The sequence below is a fragment of the Tympanuchus pallidicinctus genome, unplaced genomic scaffold, assembly GCF_026119805.1.
Source record: "Tympanuchus pallidicinctus isolate F22 unplaced genomic scaffold, pur_lepc_1.0 scaffold1, whole genome shotgun sequence".
Classification (NCBI taxonomy): Eukaryota; Metazoa; Chordata; class Aves; order Galliformes; family Phasianidae; genus Tympanuchus; species Tympanuchus pallidicinctus.
In genome coordinates, this window is record NW_026294618.1 from 53,685,859 (window position 1) to 53,703,003 (window position 17,145).

At 36.9% G+C, this 17,145-nt stretch overlaps 1 protein-coding gene across 13 annotated transcripts in view; it reads left to right on the forward strand.

The window, feature by feature from the left end:
* EYA4 (EYA transcriptional coactivator and phosphatase 4) overlaps window positions 1-17,145 on the forward strand; it is a 154,490-nt gene that overhangs the window by 12,170 nt on the left and 125,175 nt on the right. For all 13 annotated transcript variants that reach the window (XM_052681935.1, XM_052681856.1, XM_052681880.1 and 10 more), the window contains exon 2: window positions 9,128-9,229. In XM_052681935.1, coding sequence (XP_052537895.1) covers window positions 9,197-9,229 — 33 coding nt within the window. In that variant the 5' untranslated portion in view covers window positions 9,128-9,196. The remainder of the gene's footprint in view (window positions 1-9,127; window positions 9,230-17,145) is intronic.

Below are 17,145 nucleotides of genomic sequence, written 5' to 3' on the forward strand. Positions count from 1 at the left end.
GAACTGAATACAAGTGTTCACCAAAAACTATGCAGAATTCACAGGACTGTGTGTAATAAACACATGCTGACTGGCATGAAAAGCGATCATTTGACTCAAATTTTGAGAGGTTTTCAGTGTATACAGCTTGATGGCATGAATCATGTCTGTTTCAATTACTGCATTTGATATCTGGCATGAATCCATATGCTCAGAAAGTGAGATGGAAATAGCATATTATGTTCCAGTTAGAGCTGTGTAATTTTTAAAGAGAGGAAGGAGGTAAACAGAAAATAATTGAGGATAGAGTCATAAACACCTAATTGGTGTCAAAGCATCCTAACCAGCTCTTAACATTTGTGAAAACTCAGTGTGGATAATAATTTTGCATCAAGATGTGAAAACGTCTGAGTTTTGTTACCAGGACAAAACACCTTTTATTTTACTGGGTTCCTGGATTTCCTGTGAACCTAAGCCTTGGGGATATCGGCCTCTTCATTTATGAAACCAAGGATTTTATTTTTACTTCTTAGCTTTGTTTTCATGCTAATAATATCTGACATTGAACCCTAAAAATTATCCACTCTGGATGTAGCGTTAACATTAGAATACATATAGTACGCCAAATTTGGATATGTGCATGGTCTTCTGCATATGCATGCCAGGGATCGCGGAAGAATGAGGGCAGTGAGCAGGTCCTGAGCTGTTCCTGCTTGGCTCTCTCCATCTAGCTGATTTGTTGGCATCCCTGCATTTGAGTCTGAGGTGAGTTCTCCTTATCACAGGGAAAGTGGTCAGGCTCATTGTGTCTCCTGCCGTGTAGAGCCCTCCCAAGTCCCCTCTGTGCAGCCCTACCCCGAGCCAAATGATGTTGTGTGAATTGCTGTGTGAATTCCTGGAGTAATTTTGATAACTAAAAATGAAGAATAATGACACATCTTCCCCATATAAACAATCCACCTGCAAAAACAAATTGCTGCAGGCCAGAAGCCCAGACAAATATCTTTGCCTTCACCAAGGGCCATTGGCCATACCCAAAGCTAAAATAAGCTGTGGCTTGGGTATGGTATGCAGAGCTATCAAGCCTCTGTGGGCGAGGGCCTCTGTGAGAGGGGAAGGAGCTCAGGGCACTGGAGATCACTCGTAGATGGAGATGTATGACTTGAGCATGCTATAGGAGGTTGTGGAAAATTCTGAAACTTTTCCAAGGGTAAAATACTCATCCTCAGCAAAGAAAAATATGTCTGAAATCACTTATCTTATGCTATTGAGATGAAAGCCTTAGGGAAAAATAGTGTTAGAAGAAGAGGTGTAGAAAGTTGGAGTTTTCTTATATCTCTTAATTACCCAAATTGTGAGGAAAGGCTTGTATCTGTGACACTATGCAAGCTTTCCAGGAGGCTCATTTCACCCACCTCAGTTTCAGGATGTGGAGACCACTTACCTCAGCTAACCCTAGATAAGCTTGCAAGATCTTCAGGCTGCTTCTATCTCCTGCAGGTACCCCTTTGATCAAAAGGAAAGCAGGAAGTAAAATATGAGAGCTAAAATGTATATGTGTATGTATATAAGTGTGTGTTGTGTATGTATGTATGTGTGTATATATATATATATATATATATATACACACACACATACACTCTGAATACTCTATATATTTCTATTCACCTACTCAGGAAAGCAGTAGATGTCTAGATCCTACTGCCAGAATTGCTTTGCTTACCTTTTCAGTTGCTTATTACAATTATATTTAAAATCTGTTAGTCATTTGCTCTCCCTTGAAGTTAGATATAAATGATAATTTTACTTCTTTTTTTTTCCATTGAAGGGTAGTTTTAATTAGGGTTGACGTTCCTTTCAAGATGATACAGCATTTGCATAAGAGAAAAAACAGGAGCCTAAAAAAACTTATAAAACAAACCCACAGTCAACCATGGGAAATATATCAACTAAAATCTTTTCAGAAATTATGTTAAGAGATAAAATTTCATTTTCTCTTACAACATAAGAAAGATGATATTTTTTTCTACTGAAACAAGAACAGACAATGTGTCTAGAAAGTCTAAATGTTATAACTTCATTTATTTTAAATTAGAATGTTTTTTCTTATTTGCTCGTTTGCTTGCAACAAGTTTTGAAGAAAGCTAACTTATAAAGCACATCATTATTATTTCATTGTTATTGCTATTTTGCAGCATGGGTCTTTCCTCTTTTCCAAAATGTGATACTAATAGAGGCTGAGAAAGCAGTATGTTTTTACTGTACAAAATGTTTTTTGACTATAGCTTTATGCTAATTCAAAACCTGATTACATTATTAATTTCCTTTCTTTTTAGCCTATTTGGGTTCTATTTTATCTTTTTCATAGCAGACTACAGGTGATATGCATGCAGACAGCTAGGAGTAAGAATACTTTCTATGTAAGAATTGCTTGAGTGTTAGGCAGTGCTTGTTATTGTTCGTACTCTCTTTCCTTTCCCTTGCAATAAATAAACTTATTCGTGGGAATAAACAAGTGTGAAGTTATCTAATTTAGATCACAGTACACATGTACTACTACAATCTCTTGCACTAATTTTGGAGGGATTCATTTCTTTGTTGACTTCCGTGTGTAACCTTTTGTAGTGCCTTATATTTAGAAATGTACCTCTTCAGGTGCTCTGTAGGAAAGACATGGAGCCCAGAGTATTGCCAATGCTGGAGGAGCTCAACCCTGTGAGGCTGTGTTTGTTTACTCAAGCGGTGACACCTTACTGTGCATGTACTGCATGTCTTCAGTTCTGGTAATAAGCACTGAGTACTTTGGCTATCACAAATTTATGAAGTTGAGAATGAGGAAACGAGAAAATATTCTGTCTGTGACCACTTGTCAGTTAACATTTTGTGCTCTTCATCAGTGTGTGGCTGTCACAGAAATGGTTCTTCCTTGTGGCTATGAGGTAATTATGTTAACTACAGTGGTGTCCTTTCTGCTAATCATCTATTATTGACACAGTTTATAATGTAAGAATAATCTAGTAAACTTGACTAGGATAGTGCATGTCCTATATTATACAACCAGAACATCTCTGTGATACAATCAGAATAGAAGGTGTTCTGCAGTTGAAGAAAAATGAAAATAATCTGTCTATATTCCCAATGTGGAATTATTATTTGAAAAAATATTGTTGTGGTAGAAACTAAGGACCCTTTTCTTTGCTTATTTCATCTAGCAAGAGCAATTTCAAGTGAGGCAAAAACTTCTCTAGGTTTGTGGATTAAGGTGAGAGGGAAGAAACATTCTGATGGTGAAGCTCCTTTTCTAGACAAAGGACTCTTGTTGGACAGCCAATTCTCCTTTTGGCTGAGTGGAGGATCCAAAGTAAGCTCAGAGATGCTCTTGGGAAATGCCATGTCATTTAAGGATGGATCATAATAATAATAATTAATTTTTATAATAATTAATTTTTATAATAATTAATTATTAATTATATTAATTATTATAATTATAATAAATAATTATAATAATAAAAATTATTATTATTATTATTATTGCTCCCAAGATTTGCATGCTGTTTTGAGCTTGGGAAAGTTGCAAAACTTGTTTTTTTTCCACATCTCGTATGAAATGAAATTGCCTCAGTCAATTGCTTATTTGTTATAATTTCATTTTCTTGTTGAATAAAAGCATGAAGAAATCCTTGCTAGGGAAGAGATTGTGTACTTGCTGTCTTGCGTTTTCAGTTATTTATAAATCTGTATGCAGGAGATCCTTGAGGAGTTCTTGATTTTATTTTTTTTATTTTTAACTTGTGGGTGTATCTCTGGGAAGAAACACATGTTTCTCCTCATGATCGAGTCCTGGAAGTTGCAGTTTAAATTTGATGAAGTGTTTTATTCCCCCAGATAAAAATAAATAAATAAAAAATTATATTTAAATGCATTTGTTGATGAGGAAAGTCAGGAATCCCCCTAATTAAGACATTTCTTAGAAAGGTAAAATTTTTATCTGAGAGCATAAAACACTTCATCAGTTTTAAAGCCACATCTGCAAGGACTGGATCAAGAGCAGAAACAGACATTTTTCTTCATTCTGGCTTGTCTGTGAATTTAAGACTTTTAACAAAAGTTTTAAAAATAGTTAAAAACAGTTAGAAACACTTGCAGTATAAAAGGGATAAGAGTGCCCTCCCTTCCTCTGTTTTTAATCTGGTTCTCTTGATGGGATAAACTACAAGGTCAGATTGGTAACTGGATTATTGCCTCATAAAACAGCACGAGGTTACTATTATCCTTTAATTTTATATCTTTATTAGAGAGCAATGTTGGTCCTATTTAAATCACTGACTTCTCTAATGGTTTTTCTCCTCTTTTACAAATTTATTAAACTAAACCCTAAAGGATTTGGTCTAAGTGCAATTGGGATAACTGCCATTATAAAAATCATTGTGTTAGAAGTTGGTTATAATCAGCAGCTTTAGCTGGGCTCAAAATTTAGTAGGATTTAGCTGTTGATATCCTGGTCCATTAGGTAGGATGCTGATAAAACCATACATCCAAATTTTACTTAAAAAGAAATATCTTAATTTCCAGCAGTACAGTATTTAAATTTTGAGGCAGTGTGAAAATGAACAACAGAGCCCTAAAATCTATTATAATGTTAATGCTTGTGAAAAGTTATATTTAGTACATAGCATTTAGTGCATAGTATATTTATGCAAAAAAAAAAAAGATTAAAATAAGCTTGTCTTGCAATTCAGTCAAGTTGTTTTAAAAATTCTTCAAGGTCCATCTTTTATGAAGACAACTAATACAAGTGACATATTTAATGTTGTATTTCACAGGATACATCCATGTGAATACTGGGGCACAGTGTATGCATCATGAGTGAGACATAGGTGATTCTTAATAGGAGAACTCCTGTTGGACCTAAATGATTAGGATTCATCTAAACAGTTGGTGATAATCCTGATGTTTTAAAGAAAAAGGTGACGTTGATTTCAGTGTACTTTGGTTAGTACAGAAAGACATCAGTGTTCTGTTTGTTGTAATATGGTTCTGTAGTTGACTTTCATAGAGAAGGTGAGATACTTATCACTTTCTGTGACCAACAGTCAGATTTGGAGCATTTACAGCTTGAATGTGAGCCAAGTATTGACTACAGTCTGTAGACTGTAAATGCTGATTTTGTTCTGAATGTTTTATTTTTATGTTGAGTGCTTCACCATTTTTTCTTAGGCAATCTTACTAATGCACACATTTCAAACTCCTAATTAAATTAAAACAGATTTTATGTTTAAGTTCTATGTCAAATATTTCAGGATCACTTGTGAAAATTCACCTTTGTGTTTGGAATTGCCTTTTTCGGCAGGGGCAGATGAGTAATGGCCTGCTGCAGGAAATCCCATGTAGAACTGCTTTTTTTCAAAATATCCATTGTTCTCAGTAGCCTCCTGTCTTAAATTTGCCTATATTGAGTGTTTTAAAGAAAGCTTTTAATTCCACTTTTGTCTCATCTAGACAAAGATCACAAAAATTTTTTACACATGCATGGCTGTTGGCTCTGTGTTGATCAGAAACTATGGAAGATGGTTGCTGTTGTGCTGAAGGTATCCTGGGCAAAGACATCCATGTCTTGAATGCCTTTGAAATTGAGAGGAGATTTCCTCCACCTTGAAAGACAAAATTTTTACAGCTTTCTCTTAAGGTTGAACATGTACCACAGGATTGCTTACAGTTGTTCTTTTCCTTATGCAAGTAAACAGCAAAATTAATTAAATGCCAGTTAAGCTCTTTCTGAAACTTTGAGGGAAAGAAAAGAAGAAAGTCCAATCCAGCAGCAGGAAACAAGGGGAGACTGGAAAAAAAAAGTAAGGCAAGAGGAGTTGTTCCTAGGTGAATACAGGGAGGTGTATGGGGATAAGAGTCTGGTCTGCAGCTCCAATTCATGCAAACAGCTATAAACAGCTCAGATAAGTAATAATTGCATTTATCCAGGTTGAAGACAGTGTAAGGTTCAAGTGCCTAGTGGTCAAAATTTTAAACCAAAATGATTCCATAATGTTTATGTTTATAGGGAATACTCCTAGGTAATAGTATTTTGGGGTACCTTGCTGATAAGCAAATCCAAGTAATGCTTGATTGTTTGGACTACTTAATTTATGCATTTGCATACAATAATATATTTTGCTCTCTTTTGAATGTCGTAGGCTTGATTTATAATTTTATAATTACTGATGTATACAATATCTGTGCCACTTGCTTTATTTTAAATCGTGCAAATTACTTGTTATTCTAAAGTGGATTTTTTTTTTTCTGAGAATGGAGACTGAAATATATTTATGTGACTTTGACTTCTTTAAAACCTACCTGAACGTATCCTATGTATTAGAGCATAGGAAGATAAAGGGGCCCAAGAGATTAGGTTGTCATTCAAGAACCTTTTCTTCTGAGCTCAAGATCAATACATTCCTAACAGCAACAAATTAGGCAAAGGTGACAGACGGCCTGCACAGATGAGAAAGGAGCTCATGGAAAAACTTATATGGAAGAAGAAAGTTTATGGAAAGTGAAATAGGGGTCTAGCCAATTGAGAGGAACATAGGAACATTGTCAGGGCATGCAGGGATCCAGGGATGCAACAAGGAAGGCTAAGGCCCATGTAGAATTTAATCTGGTAAAGAAAGTCAAGAACAACAATAAAGACTTCTTTAAGTGTGTCAGTAGCAAAAGAAACACTAGGGAAAATGTCGACCTGGTGCTGAATAAGGTGGGAGCCCTGGTAGTGGCAAACAGACACTGAGAAAGCAAAGTTACTGAAAGCCTTCTTTGCTTCAATCTTTACAACTAAGAATGCCCCTCAGAAATCTCAAAACCTGGAGTGAAGAGAGTTGGTCTGGGGAAGGGAAGATTTCCTTTTGGTCAAGGAGGATCTGGTCAGAAATCATCCAGGCAAACCTGATGCACTCAGATCCATGGGCCTTGATGGGATGCAGCCACGAGTTCTGAGGAAGCTGGCAGAAATGATTGCCAAGCCATTCTCTATCATTTATGAAAGGTCATGGAGAACAGGAGAGATGCCTGAATACTGGAGGAAAGCCAATGACACTCCAGTTTTCAAAAAAAGAGCAAGAAGGAGAGTCCTGGCAACTACAGGACAGTCAGCCTCACCTTCACCCTGGGAAGGCGATGGAACAGCTTATTCTGGATGCTATCTCCAGGCAAGAAGCAAAGGAGGTTACTGAGAGCAGCCAGCATGGATGCACCAAAGGAAAAGTCATGCTTGACCAACCTGGTAGCCTTGTATGATGTCATGACTGGCTGGGTAGAGGAGGATAGAGCAGTGGATGTTGTGTGCCTTGAATTCAGCAAGGTTTTTGACGCTGTCTCCCATAGCATGCTTGTAGGTAAGATTAGAAAGTGTGGGATAGACAAGCAAACATGAGATTGATTGAGAATGGGCTGACTGACAGAGCTAAGAAGATTGTGTTAAGTGGTGCAGAGCCTAGTGAGAGGCCTGTATGTAACTTCTGATGTTCCCTGGGGATTGGCACTGGGTCTAGTCTTGTTCAACATCTTCATAAGTGACCTGGATGAAGGGATATAATGCAGTCTCAGCATATTTGCTGATGATACAAAACTGGAGCTGTGGCTGACACACTAGGAGGCTGTGCTGCCATTCAGTAACACTAGAATGGGCTGCAGAGTTGGGCGGAAAGGAACCTGATGAGGTTCAACAAGGGCATGTGCAAAGTCTTTCAACTGGGGTGGAAAGACTGCATTCATCAGTACAGGTTGAAGCTGAACAGCTGGAAAAGAGCTCTGTGAAGAAGGACCTGAGCATCCTGGTGGATAGCAGTTTGACCGCAAGTCAGCAGTGCATCCTTGTTGCCAAGACGTCCAATAGTATTCTGGGGCACATTAAAAACAGTGTGGCCTGGGAGGTCAAGGGAGGTGATCCTCTGCCTCTATTCTGCCCCAATGAGGCCACATCTGGAGTACTGTGTCCAGTTCTGGGTTCCCCAGTTCGAGAAAGTCAGGGAACCACTGGAGAGAGTCCAGTGGAGGGCGCCAAATATGATTAGAATTCTCTGGATGATCTCTCTTATGAAGAAAGTGTGAGAGACTTGGGACTGTTTAGACTCGAGAAGACTGAGGGAGGATCTTATCAATGCTTCAAAAAGGCGGGAGTCAAGTGGATGGGGCCAGGGTCTTTTCAGTGGTGGCCAGTGGCGGATGGGGCAATGGGCACAGACTGGAACATAGGAAGTTCCACACAAACATGAGGAAAAGCTTCTTTCCTGTGAGGGTGACAAAATATTGAAACGGGCTGACCTGTCCAGGAGGCTGTGGAGTCTCCTCTGGAGATATTCAAAACACACCTGAATGTCTACCTGTGTGAGCTACTGTGGGGAATCTGCTTTAGGATGGGGTTGGATTTGATGATCTCCTGAGGTCTCTTCTAACACGTACAATTCTGTGTTTTTGTGTCTTTATAGTTAAGGTTACTGTAATCATTATTGCACAGAACTCTCAGTTTTCATAATTAATATTTCAATATTTGATAACAATGATTTACTGTTTGAGAGAAGACATAGACATCGTGGATAATTAGGATATCTATCATTTAGCACATTGCAGGGAGTTGCTTGTTGTAAGCCACTTAGTGTATTTTATTTAATCCTAAAGGAATTTAATGGACCTGTGAATAGGGACTTCATGCTGATAATTGTGTAATAACCTTTTTCTTCCAGACACTTAAAGACTAAGAAATAGTCATTAAAGGTGTATTAATCAGTTTTGCTCTGTGTTCCATAATTGTCTGCCTAATATGTCTTCCCAAGGGTTATCTTCATCTTTTTTTTTTGGCCTACTTAAACAGCTGGCAGTATTAAACAGCTTTGTTATTGGTTTGTTTTTATAGCTGTTTTTTCTTGACGGAGTGGAAAAATTATTACTTACGCATTGTTTCTGTTTTAGATAGCTTTCCAAAAGAGTACTGGAGGTGTTGAAATTGATATATAAATTAGACTTCAAGGAAGTCATTGGGAACTTTGATGCAGATTTTAGTGGTATCATAGTCTCAATTGTTTATTTGTTTATTGCAGATTTATTTAGAAGCGAGGGCTACAGACTAATATGTTAACATTTTATCTCCTTTTTAATTTAGATCACTGAGCTATAAATTGAACGGAAGATAATTTCTGCTTGTAGTGAAAAGGAAAGGTGAACAACCTCCATGGAAGACTCTCAGGATCTAAGTGAACAGTCAGTAAGTATAAAAGCTGCTAAAGTTAATGGAAAACAAACAAACTCTGTTCAAAGTGTGTACGAAAGTTTTACTTCAGATTGGAAAATTACAGTGAGATCTAGGAAAAACTTCTAAGCCTCTATATTCAAACTTTTTTTGAGCTCATACATGAAATATGTGGTTTTAATCTTATTTTTTACCACTGAAAGATAAAAGAACATAGTAATATAGAATTTTGAAGAACTAGACTTTCTGAAGAGGTGATGGATATAATTGAAGTACACTTGAAGAATAAAACGTTAGTCTTGCACAGTGATATTTTTTAAACAGCTGTATCACAATATATATAACCACTGTAGCCTGCTAGTTTTGTTAAAGCAATTGTTATCAGAAACATGAACAAGAACTGTCAGGTGATATGCTGTTACAGATGATATACCCAACTCTCTCGTGTTTCAAGAGGATTGTCAGTATTGACAGTATCTCCCTGTCCTGGGTCAGAGGGAGGTATCCTTTGATGAAATAGCTGGTAAATATATGGATAGACGTTTCTTCTATTTCTTTTCTAATTTTTCCTCTCTTTTAAGGATGTGGTTTCCAGACTTCCTTAGCCACCAGGCTGCAGTTCTGAGGAGGCAGTGTGTTCTGATTGAATTTAAACTTGGCTAGGTCATCCCAAATACTGGCTTTGTTTTTAACATCTTAATTTCTAGTAGCCACAATGCTGGCAGATTTGTGAACGCCATGTTCCCCACAAGTCTCAGTTTGGGCTCAGTATACTAAAGTTCAATAAAGGGATTTCATATTTCTGTTTTTACATACTGAAATAGGTTATCCATGTAATAAACTAGTTTTAATATCTTTTTATAGCAGAGACTTTTATATGTAACAGAAGTGCAAGGAACTGAGAAGAGCACGTGTGTTTTTAAGATGTTAGTAATTTTCTTTAATAAGGAGTACTTTGCTCCTGACTGGATAGCTCCTATCTGAGACTTTATCTTGGACTGGACTTTTATTGCAGATTTTAAATGGGACAGAACTGGAAAGTCTTAACAGTGTCTCAAGTCACTGTGGTGGCACTACTCAGGACAGCTGCATGTATTTATGTATTTAAACAGTTCCCAACCAAAACTTTAGGGCATGTAAAAGCTACAGGGCTTCATAATTTAATAAAGTTTTATAAAGGTCATAAAAGATTAAGCAGAAGTTCTCTCATGGTCTGCAAAACAATTACTCTCGGCAATATACATAGTAGAGTTATTAATAGCAAGTAGATGAGCCAGTTTAGCTTAGTGCAAAAATGTGCTTTCATCGTAGTTGAAATGTTTTTGCATCAGTGGATGTCTGATAAATGCATATTTTAATATCCATTTTATTATCTTATCTGATCTCTAGTTTTCCATAGTTACTATATAGCTTTAAACTAATGTGAGAACAGTTCTGCAGATTAAAAATGGAGGTGATGTATACTCCATGTTGCATTATAGATATAAGAGTACTGTTGGTGTCACAGAAAGTCCTCATTCAGGGCAGTAGATTATTCTTTTCCATCTTTGCTGAAGAGCAGCAGAACTTCAGAACAATAGGTGGGAGGAGTCCCCCTTCATCACCTTTTTCCTGCTCGGTGTGCAACCATACTGAGGCCTACCCCAGATGTTGCTATCTTGAGAAAAGCAGTTGCCATGTGAAGCCTGTCTGCATAGAGCAGATACTGAGCCCCACTTGATAGGTCTCTTTGCTGTAATATTAGAGTAGAACTCTTCTTACCGCCAAATTTTGAAAAATAAAATATTGTTCCTGGCTTAGTTCTCTTAAAAACCACAGGCAAGGACTTGAGCTGGAGATCCCAGGTAGAAGGAGATGTTCTCTGTCTGAGTCTTTATTAGGTTAATCTCCAGGAAGATATCAGATGTATATCTTACACCCTTTCATCTTGTATTAACCTGGTGTTTTGTAGTGCTTGGTATGTTTTGTATTGGTTAGATCTAGGCAGTTCTTGGTCATCGTGAATTATTTCTGGTTCTTGATGTGTTCAGGGCACATAGGTATTTAATTTCGGCTTCAGAATTTCTTTCTGGGAGCTGAGTACATAAGATTTAGATCATGGAAATTGTAGGCGCCTAAGAATCCAGCCCCTGCTGCAAGCACATTAGATTGTGTGAATAAGCATGAATGCAAGACCTGTGTTCAAACTTGTGCTGGCATCTTGCCCTGAATATTCTAGTCTGTGGTTACTTGAAAGACTGCCTGTCTCTGCAACTGAGATAGTTTAGAAGGTGCTTGCTGTTGGATAATGTTTGATGGACAGGCAAGTTTTCTGAATAGAGAGATTCCTTTGTTGAATTAATTTCCCTCAGCAGTCTGTTAAGAGCTTTTCGTCACTGAGAAAGGAGTGCAGATGTGTTTACTTGGAATAGCTAAATAATAATGTAAATGTTCAAGTTCTAATTTAAAGAAAAGAAATTATGCTAATTTGTGCAAGTAGATGGTTCCTCGAAAGTATGATATGCTGTAATGCACCTTTTATTCTTATAGTCCTTTCCATAATTCTGAGATTGCTGTTGTTGTTTGCTCTGTCTTCCATTCCTTTACAATAAACAAATACAAAACAATTTTTTTTACAGTTCCTATACTAAAACTGTATCAGTGAAACTCATGACTGTAGTTAGGAGCAACTCCACAGCATCTTTGTTAGCATATGGGAAACAAATTCCTCGACTTTTGTCTCGGGGTAGAAATGGCATGACCACATACTGCTTCTTTCAGCAGTCTAAGTGCACCCCTCTAAGCCTCGACTGGAGTTGCATCTGATGGAAATGAGCAGCTGCTGTGTTTTCTGAGCCACATGCTTGATTAGATGTAATGTATACATAGTTTATTTTGTTATATCACTAATTTATTTATTTTTCCCTATTTTTATTTGTAGGAAACTTCCTTCCCCTGCTGCGTTTCTTTCTTTATGCACTGACTGATAGAAGTCAGCCTCCTTCAATGTGTAGGGCTTCACTTGTGATGAATTCCTTGTGCTTGCTTTCCTTTGCCTCCCAGTCTCATGTAGCAGAGGGAGTGAATCTGGTCTTAGAATGAATATTATTCAGTGATAAAAACAGAGTCAGGACTAGAGCAGAGTAGGGATTATTGTACTTCATTTTTCTTGTCTTTACTCACAGCCTCATAGACCAATAGCCATATTTTGAGCACCAGGAACTTGGTGCATACCACAACCTCACATTGAAGAGGGGGGTGATCCATCAGGCGCAGGTCAGTTCTAGCTGGGCTCCTGCAACCAACCAACAGAGAATGAGCTGGGGTGGGGCTCATCCTTCATTGGTGCTGCACCTTTGAAGATATCTTAACATAAGTTGCTCACAATTCTCTTTTTATTTCCAAATTCAGATGCACAACATGATTGTACAACCGTGCATAGGAGGGAAATGTGCAGTTGATTGATAGAAAGGTTCAGTTTATGAGTATTTTGAACGATAATGAAGAAAATAGTAAGACTTATTTTCCAGTTTGAAGAAAATAATCATTTTTATTATGACGCAATGTTAGTCATCAGGATGCAACTTAGCAAATAAAAGAATACTTAAAGCTACATAAATTGGTTTTATGGAGACAGAAGTGTCTATGGAAAGTATTTTAGTAACTGTAATTACTATAGATTTTATATGCAACATATTAAAAACACAGAAGATATAATGAAGCATATCAGATTTTACGTTGTCTTCCAAATTAATATACTGAGTTTTACTAAATGCTAACTAGAGGTGCATTTAAAAACTCTTCTGTTTAGTTTCGAAATAGAAGAGGAGGAAATGTACAGATCTTATTTACCAGGACCCAGGAAAGAAAAAGGTTTTTAAGTAGAGAGATGATTGATAAAATAGTAAATAAAGTTTAGCACTTAAATAATCCCTTGTTGTGTCTTGGTGTAGCAAACAAGATTTTGGAACTACAGAAGTTTTAAGCTATTTATTTTATTTTTCTTATAGTCATTATTAGCTGTTCAGTCTGTATTAGCAGAAGAAAAATAATTTGGCTGCTAACTGGCTAGTTTAGGGTTTCAAAGGGCCTTATTAGAAACTGATGTAATTTAATCCCCTGGTCCTTTTATATAACAGCGTGCATATTTATATTACTTCATTTTAACCTAGAATTAAACAATAGATTGCAGTTGTGTAGGACAGGACACTAGTAGATGTGAAGCTAAAACTCAATGAATTTTTTTCTCCTTTCTCATGAAATTTGGGTGATCATCAGTACTGTGCACTGGGTAAGTTATTTGGTTTTCATCAGATTATAAAGACCATCATAGCTGTCACTTTTATATGCAGCTGGAACCTTTTCAGACAGTGAGTGTCAATTCTGTGGTTTTTTTTTTTTTTTTTTTTAGTTGTTTGCCTTAATTTCTGAAGGCGTCAGATGCAATCCCCTTGCAGATCAGTTTTCAGGTGTAGTTGGTTCTTTGTTGCTGAATCCCCACAGCCACAGCTTTCAGCTGTTGCAGTTCACTGGAGTGGGCACCCTTCTTTTGCAATGAAGGTTGGAGCCCTGGGCTTTAGCTGAAGCTAAATTTAGTGATATGAAAGATATTGTAAACTTTTCTGCATTCTTTTAAGTGTCAGGCATGTTTTATGAGGCAGCTCTGTATTACCTCAGAGCATGCTTTATGTCTTACCTATAATATCAATGTTTGTAGGACTTGGTATATTACAAGTAATTCATCTTATCAAATTACATAATTGTAGAAATATTGGTTGAAAGGAACCTCTGGAAATTGTCTCGTCTAGCTTCCAATAACAAATTGCTGAAAATATTTCATTGTATTTCAATCTAGCCATGAACTGTACTAAATATCAGTCTGTGAGTGCCTTTTGATGAAAGTGGATTTAGCAAGCAAAAATAATTGCCTTAAGTGATTATTTCAATTTCAATTGAAAACAATCATTGTCAAAAAATGCTGTAACTAGAAGTCAGCTAAAGCAAGTCAAAATGACTTTCCAAGCTACGTGTAGCAGAAATGCTAAGTCATGGTCTGAACCAATGGTTGAGCACCTGGTGGGAAGGCAGGGCCAACCTGGGGGAGCTCAGGTGTATGCAGTGCACCTGAGTGACCAGAAGGGGTGGAGCTGGTGTCCACCCTATCCCAGACCTCATTTAAGGGTTGGCAGTGGATGAGAGGGCATCTCTTGCTGGAGATTCCTGCATACCTGTGGCCTTCAAAGGTAAGCAGCTCTTTTCCTTAATATCTGCATCGGTTGCATTTGGTATGTTCTCATTTGTTGTAGCCAAAGACTTCGCCATTCCACTGTTATTGCTGTACTTTCCATAGCATATACAGTATGTTTTGAAACGTTTTTGAGTTGGTTAGATATTTTGTCCCCTTTCCAGCAATATGAAAGCTAGAACGGAGAGATGTCTTGCCAAAATTATCACCCATTTTGCATTAAGAAAATTAATGTTATAGTGTAATAGCAAGATTTCTTAACTGTTTTGTAAGAGGAGAGTATAGAAAATTGAGGGAGCCAAATCTTTCATATTCCAACACATTTGGTGTAAGAACACTACTGTATTCTCTGCTGTCAGGCCTTTACATACGGCATAATGATCTCTGTGATACTCAAATACTGGGTTGTTTTTTTTTTTTTTTTTTTTGTTGGTTTTTAAAATTCAATTATTTTACCTTCCACTGTTTCAGCATGCTGTGATTTCAATACCACGATCTACCAGTGATAAACTCTGAAGGTATATCTTCCCCCCAAAATTTGAGATTGTGTATTTATTTTATTTTTCCTGTTTACTGTTTGCAGAGAAATCAAACAAAGATCATTTTGACACTTAAAATAAAAAGTACTGAACTTGATTTTTTTTTTTTTTTAAGGATAGTCTCCTACTAGTGAATATATTTTAAAATGAATGATGAAAACTGTGGTCTACTACCCAGAACCATAATGTAGTTAGAACAAGCAACGCACAATGCTAATTCTTCTTGTTTCCCATTTCTTCTACTTAAGTTTTGCTAAAAGACCTTTTAGGTAGAAAGAAGGAGGAAGTTTTTCACACAGAGTGTGGTGACACAATGGAACAGGTTGCCCAAGGAGGTTATGGATGCCCCATCCCTGGAGGCATTCAAGGTCAGGCTGGATGTGGCTCTGGGCAGCCTGGTCTGCTGGTTGGCAACCCTACACATAGCAGGGAGTTGAAACTAGATGATCATTGTGGTCCTTTTCAACCCAGGCCGTTCTATGATTCTATGAATAAACTGAGCTGACTCATGTTCCGTATGAGTTTCACGTAACTAGAGAAATACAGTTTGACATCAAAGACACAGATGTTCACCACTGGCACACATAATTCAGAAAAATGTAAGTTTTTATTGAAAATATTATTTGAAGGCACTTTTTTTTTTTAAAGCTAAATAGCCAATGTCTTAAAAAAAATATCCGAGGTATGCAATCAAATGACATTTGTTTCTTGTAACCTTGCAAGATGGGATGAGAAGTAGGACTGACAGAGAAACAGAAGTGTTCATGTCATTGAAACTGTCATGGCTCCTCTAGTTCAGTTCTCTATCTGTCTTCTGGAAGATATTACTATGTCAGTATCAGAGGTGTTAATGGAGAGGCTGTTTTTAATAACAAGGGGAAGGAATAAAATATATTCTGTTATCACATACCATCCTTTGAATGCTGACAGAGACACATAGTTGCTATATATTTTGCTATGGCTCATATTCGTAGCTCTGGTGAGGCCCTAGGTTGGAATTTTAGGGGTGAAACTACTTGAGAAAATGGCTACTTCTGTCAGCTACACCAACTTTTCTCAAGGTGGATACACCCAGAACTCTAGGGTGCCTAGAGTATTGAATTTTGTATTAATGCTGATATCAGAACTCTTCTCATGTAAGGACAACAGAGACAACTTCTACAATATCATAATAGATTATACCACTAGAAAAAAACTAGTACTGAACTTCCTTTCAGAGCCTGAAAAGTGGGTGAAATCTGACTTTCTTTAGTGCTTCAGCAAGAGCTCTCTCACTCTGGAATATGTTTGTACATATGCATGTGTATGTAGGATTTGGAACCACTCCATATTTATATATCAGCTACTACCAATTCATGTAAATGTGCTTCCCCTTAACTCATCTGCATCTGAAAGACACATCTCCAGCTTTGCAGCTAGATATTGGATGTAAGAGATTATACTTGTTCAAATATTTAAAATGCCAAATTTACAAACACTGCACTTTCAATTGATTTGAATATTGTATTTTAATGTCAGAATTAGTCATGAAACTTCCAGCAATGTCCACACCAGTCCTATACGGTATCTCAAATGAAAAATATAATTTCCTTAGTGCAGGGCTTGTGCACTGATTTTTGACACTGTCCATGTAATTGTAACCATGTTTAGAAACACTATTTACTTAAATAAAAACAGGTCAGTGTTTTGTTTCTCCACAGAAATTGACTATATGACAGTGAATTGGCCTCTTAGTTTTTGTGTGGCATTTATTTCGTGAGGCTTAAATCCTACTGAATTTCATGTCTGTTAAAGGACTCTGCCTACATTTCTGCACAGATAGAATGGATTACCCTGAACGTGCATTTTAGTCTTTTTTGTTGGGGAAAAAAAAAAAGCAGCAGGGCACTGAAGAATGTATGGGACTTTAAGGATATGGTTAAACTCATAGAAATGGATGAGATTTCTCATGTGCTTTAAGAGAGGCATGTGCTTAAGTACATTCTGGGAAAAAGTTGAAAATATAGTATAAAATCAAAGGAGTAATTTCAGAAATATTTTATTAGCAAATACTTTTGAATTTTTTTTTTTTTTGTGGCTATGGCTAATATTTATTCAGCATCATATAGCAATTGTGGTTTCCTTCTTCTTTTTGTAGAAAGTTTTCTTTATGTTCAACCTCAGCATCT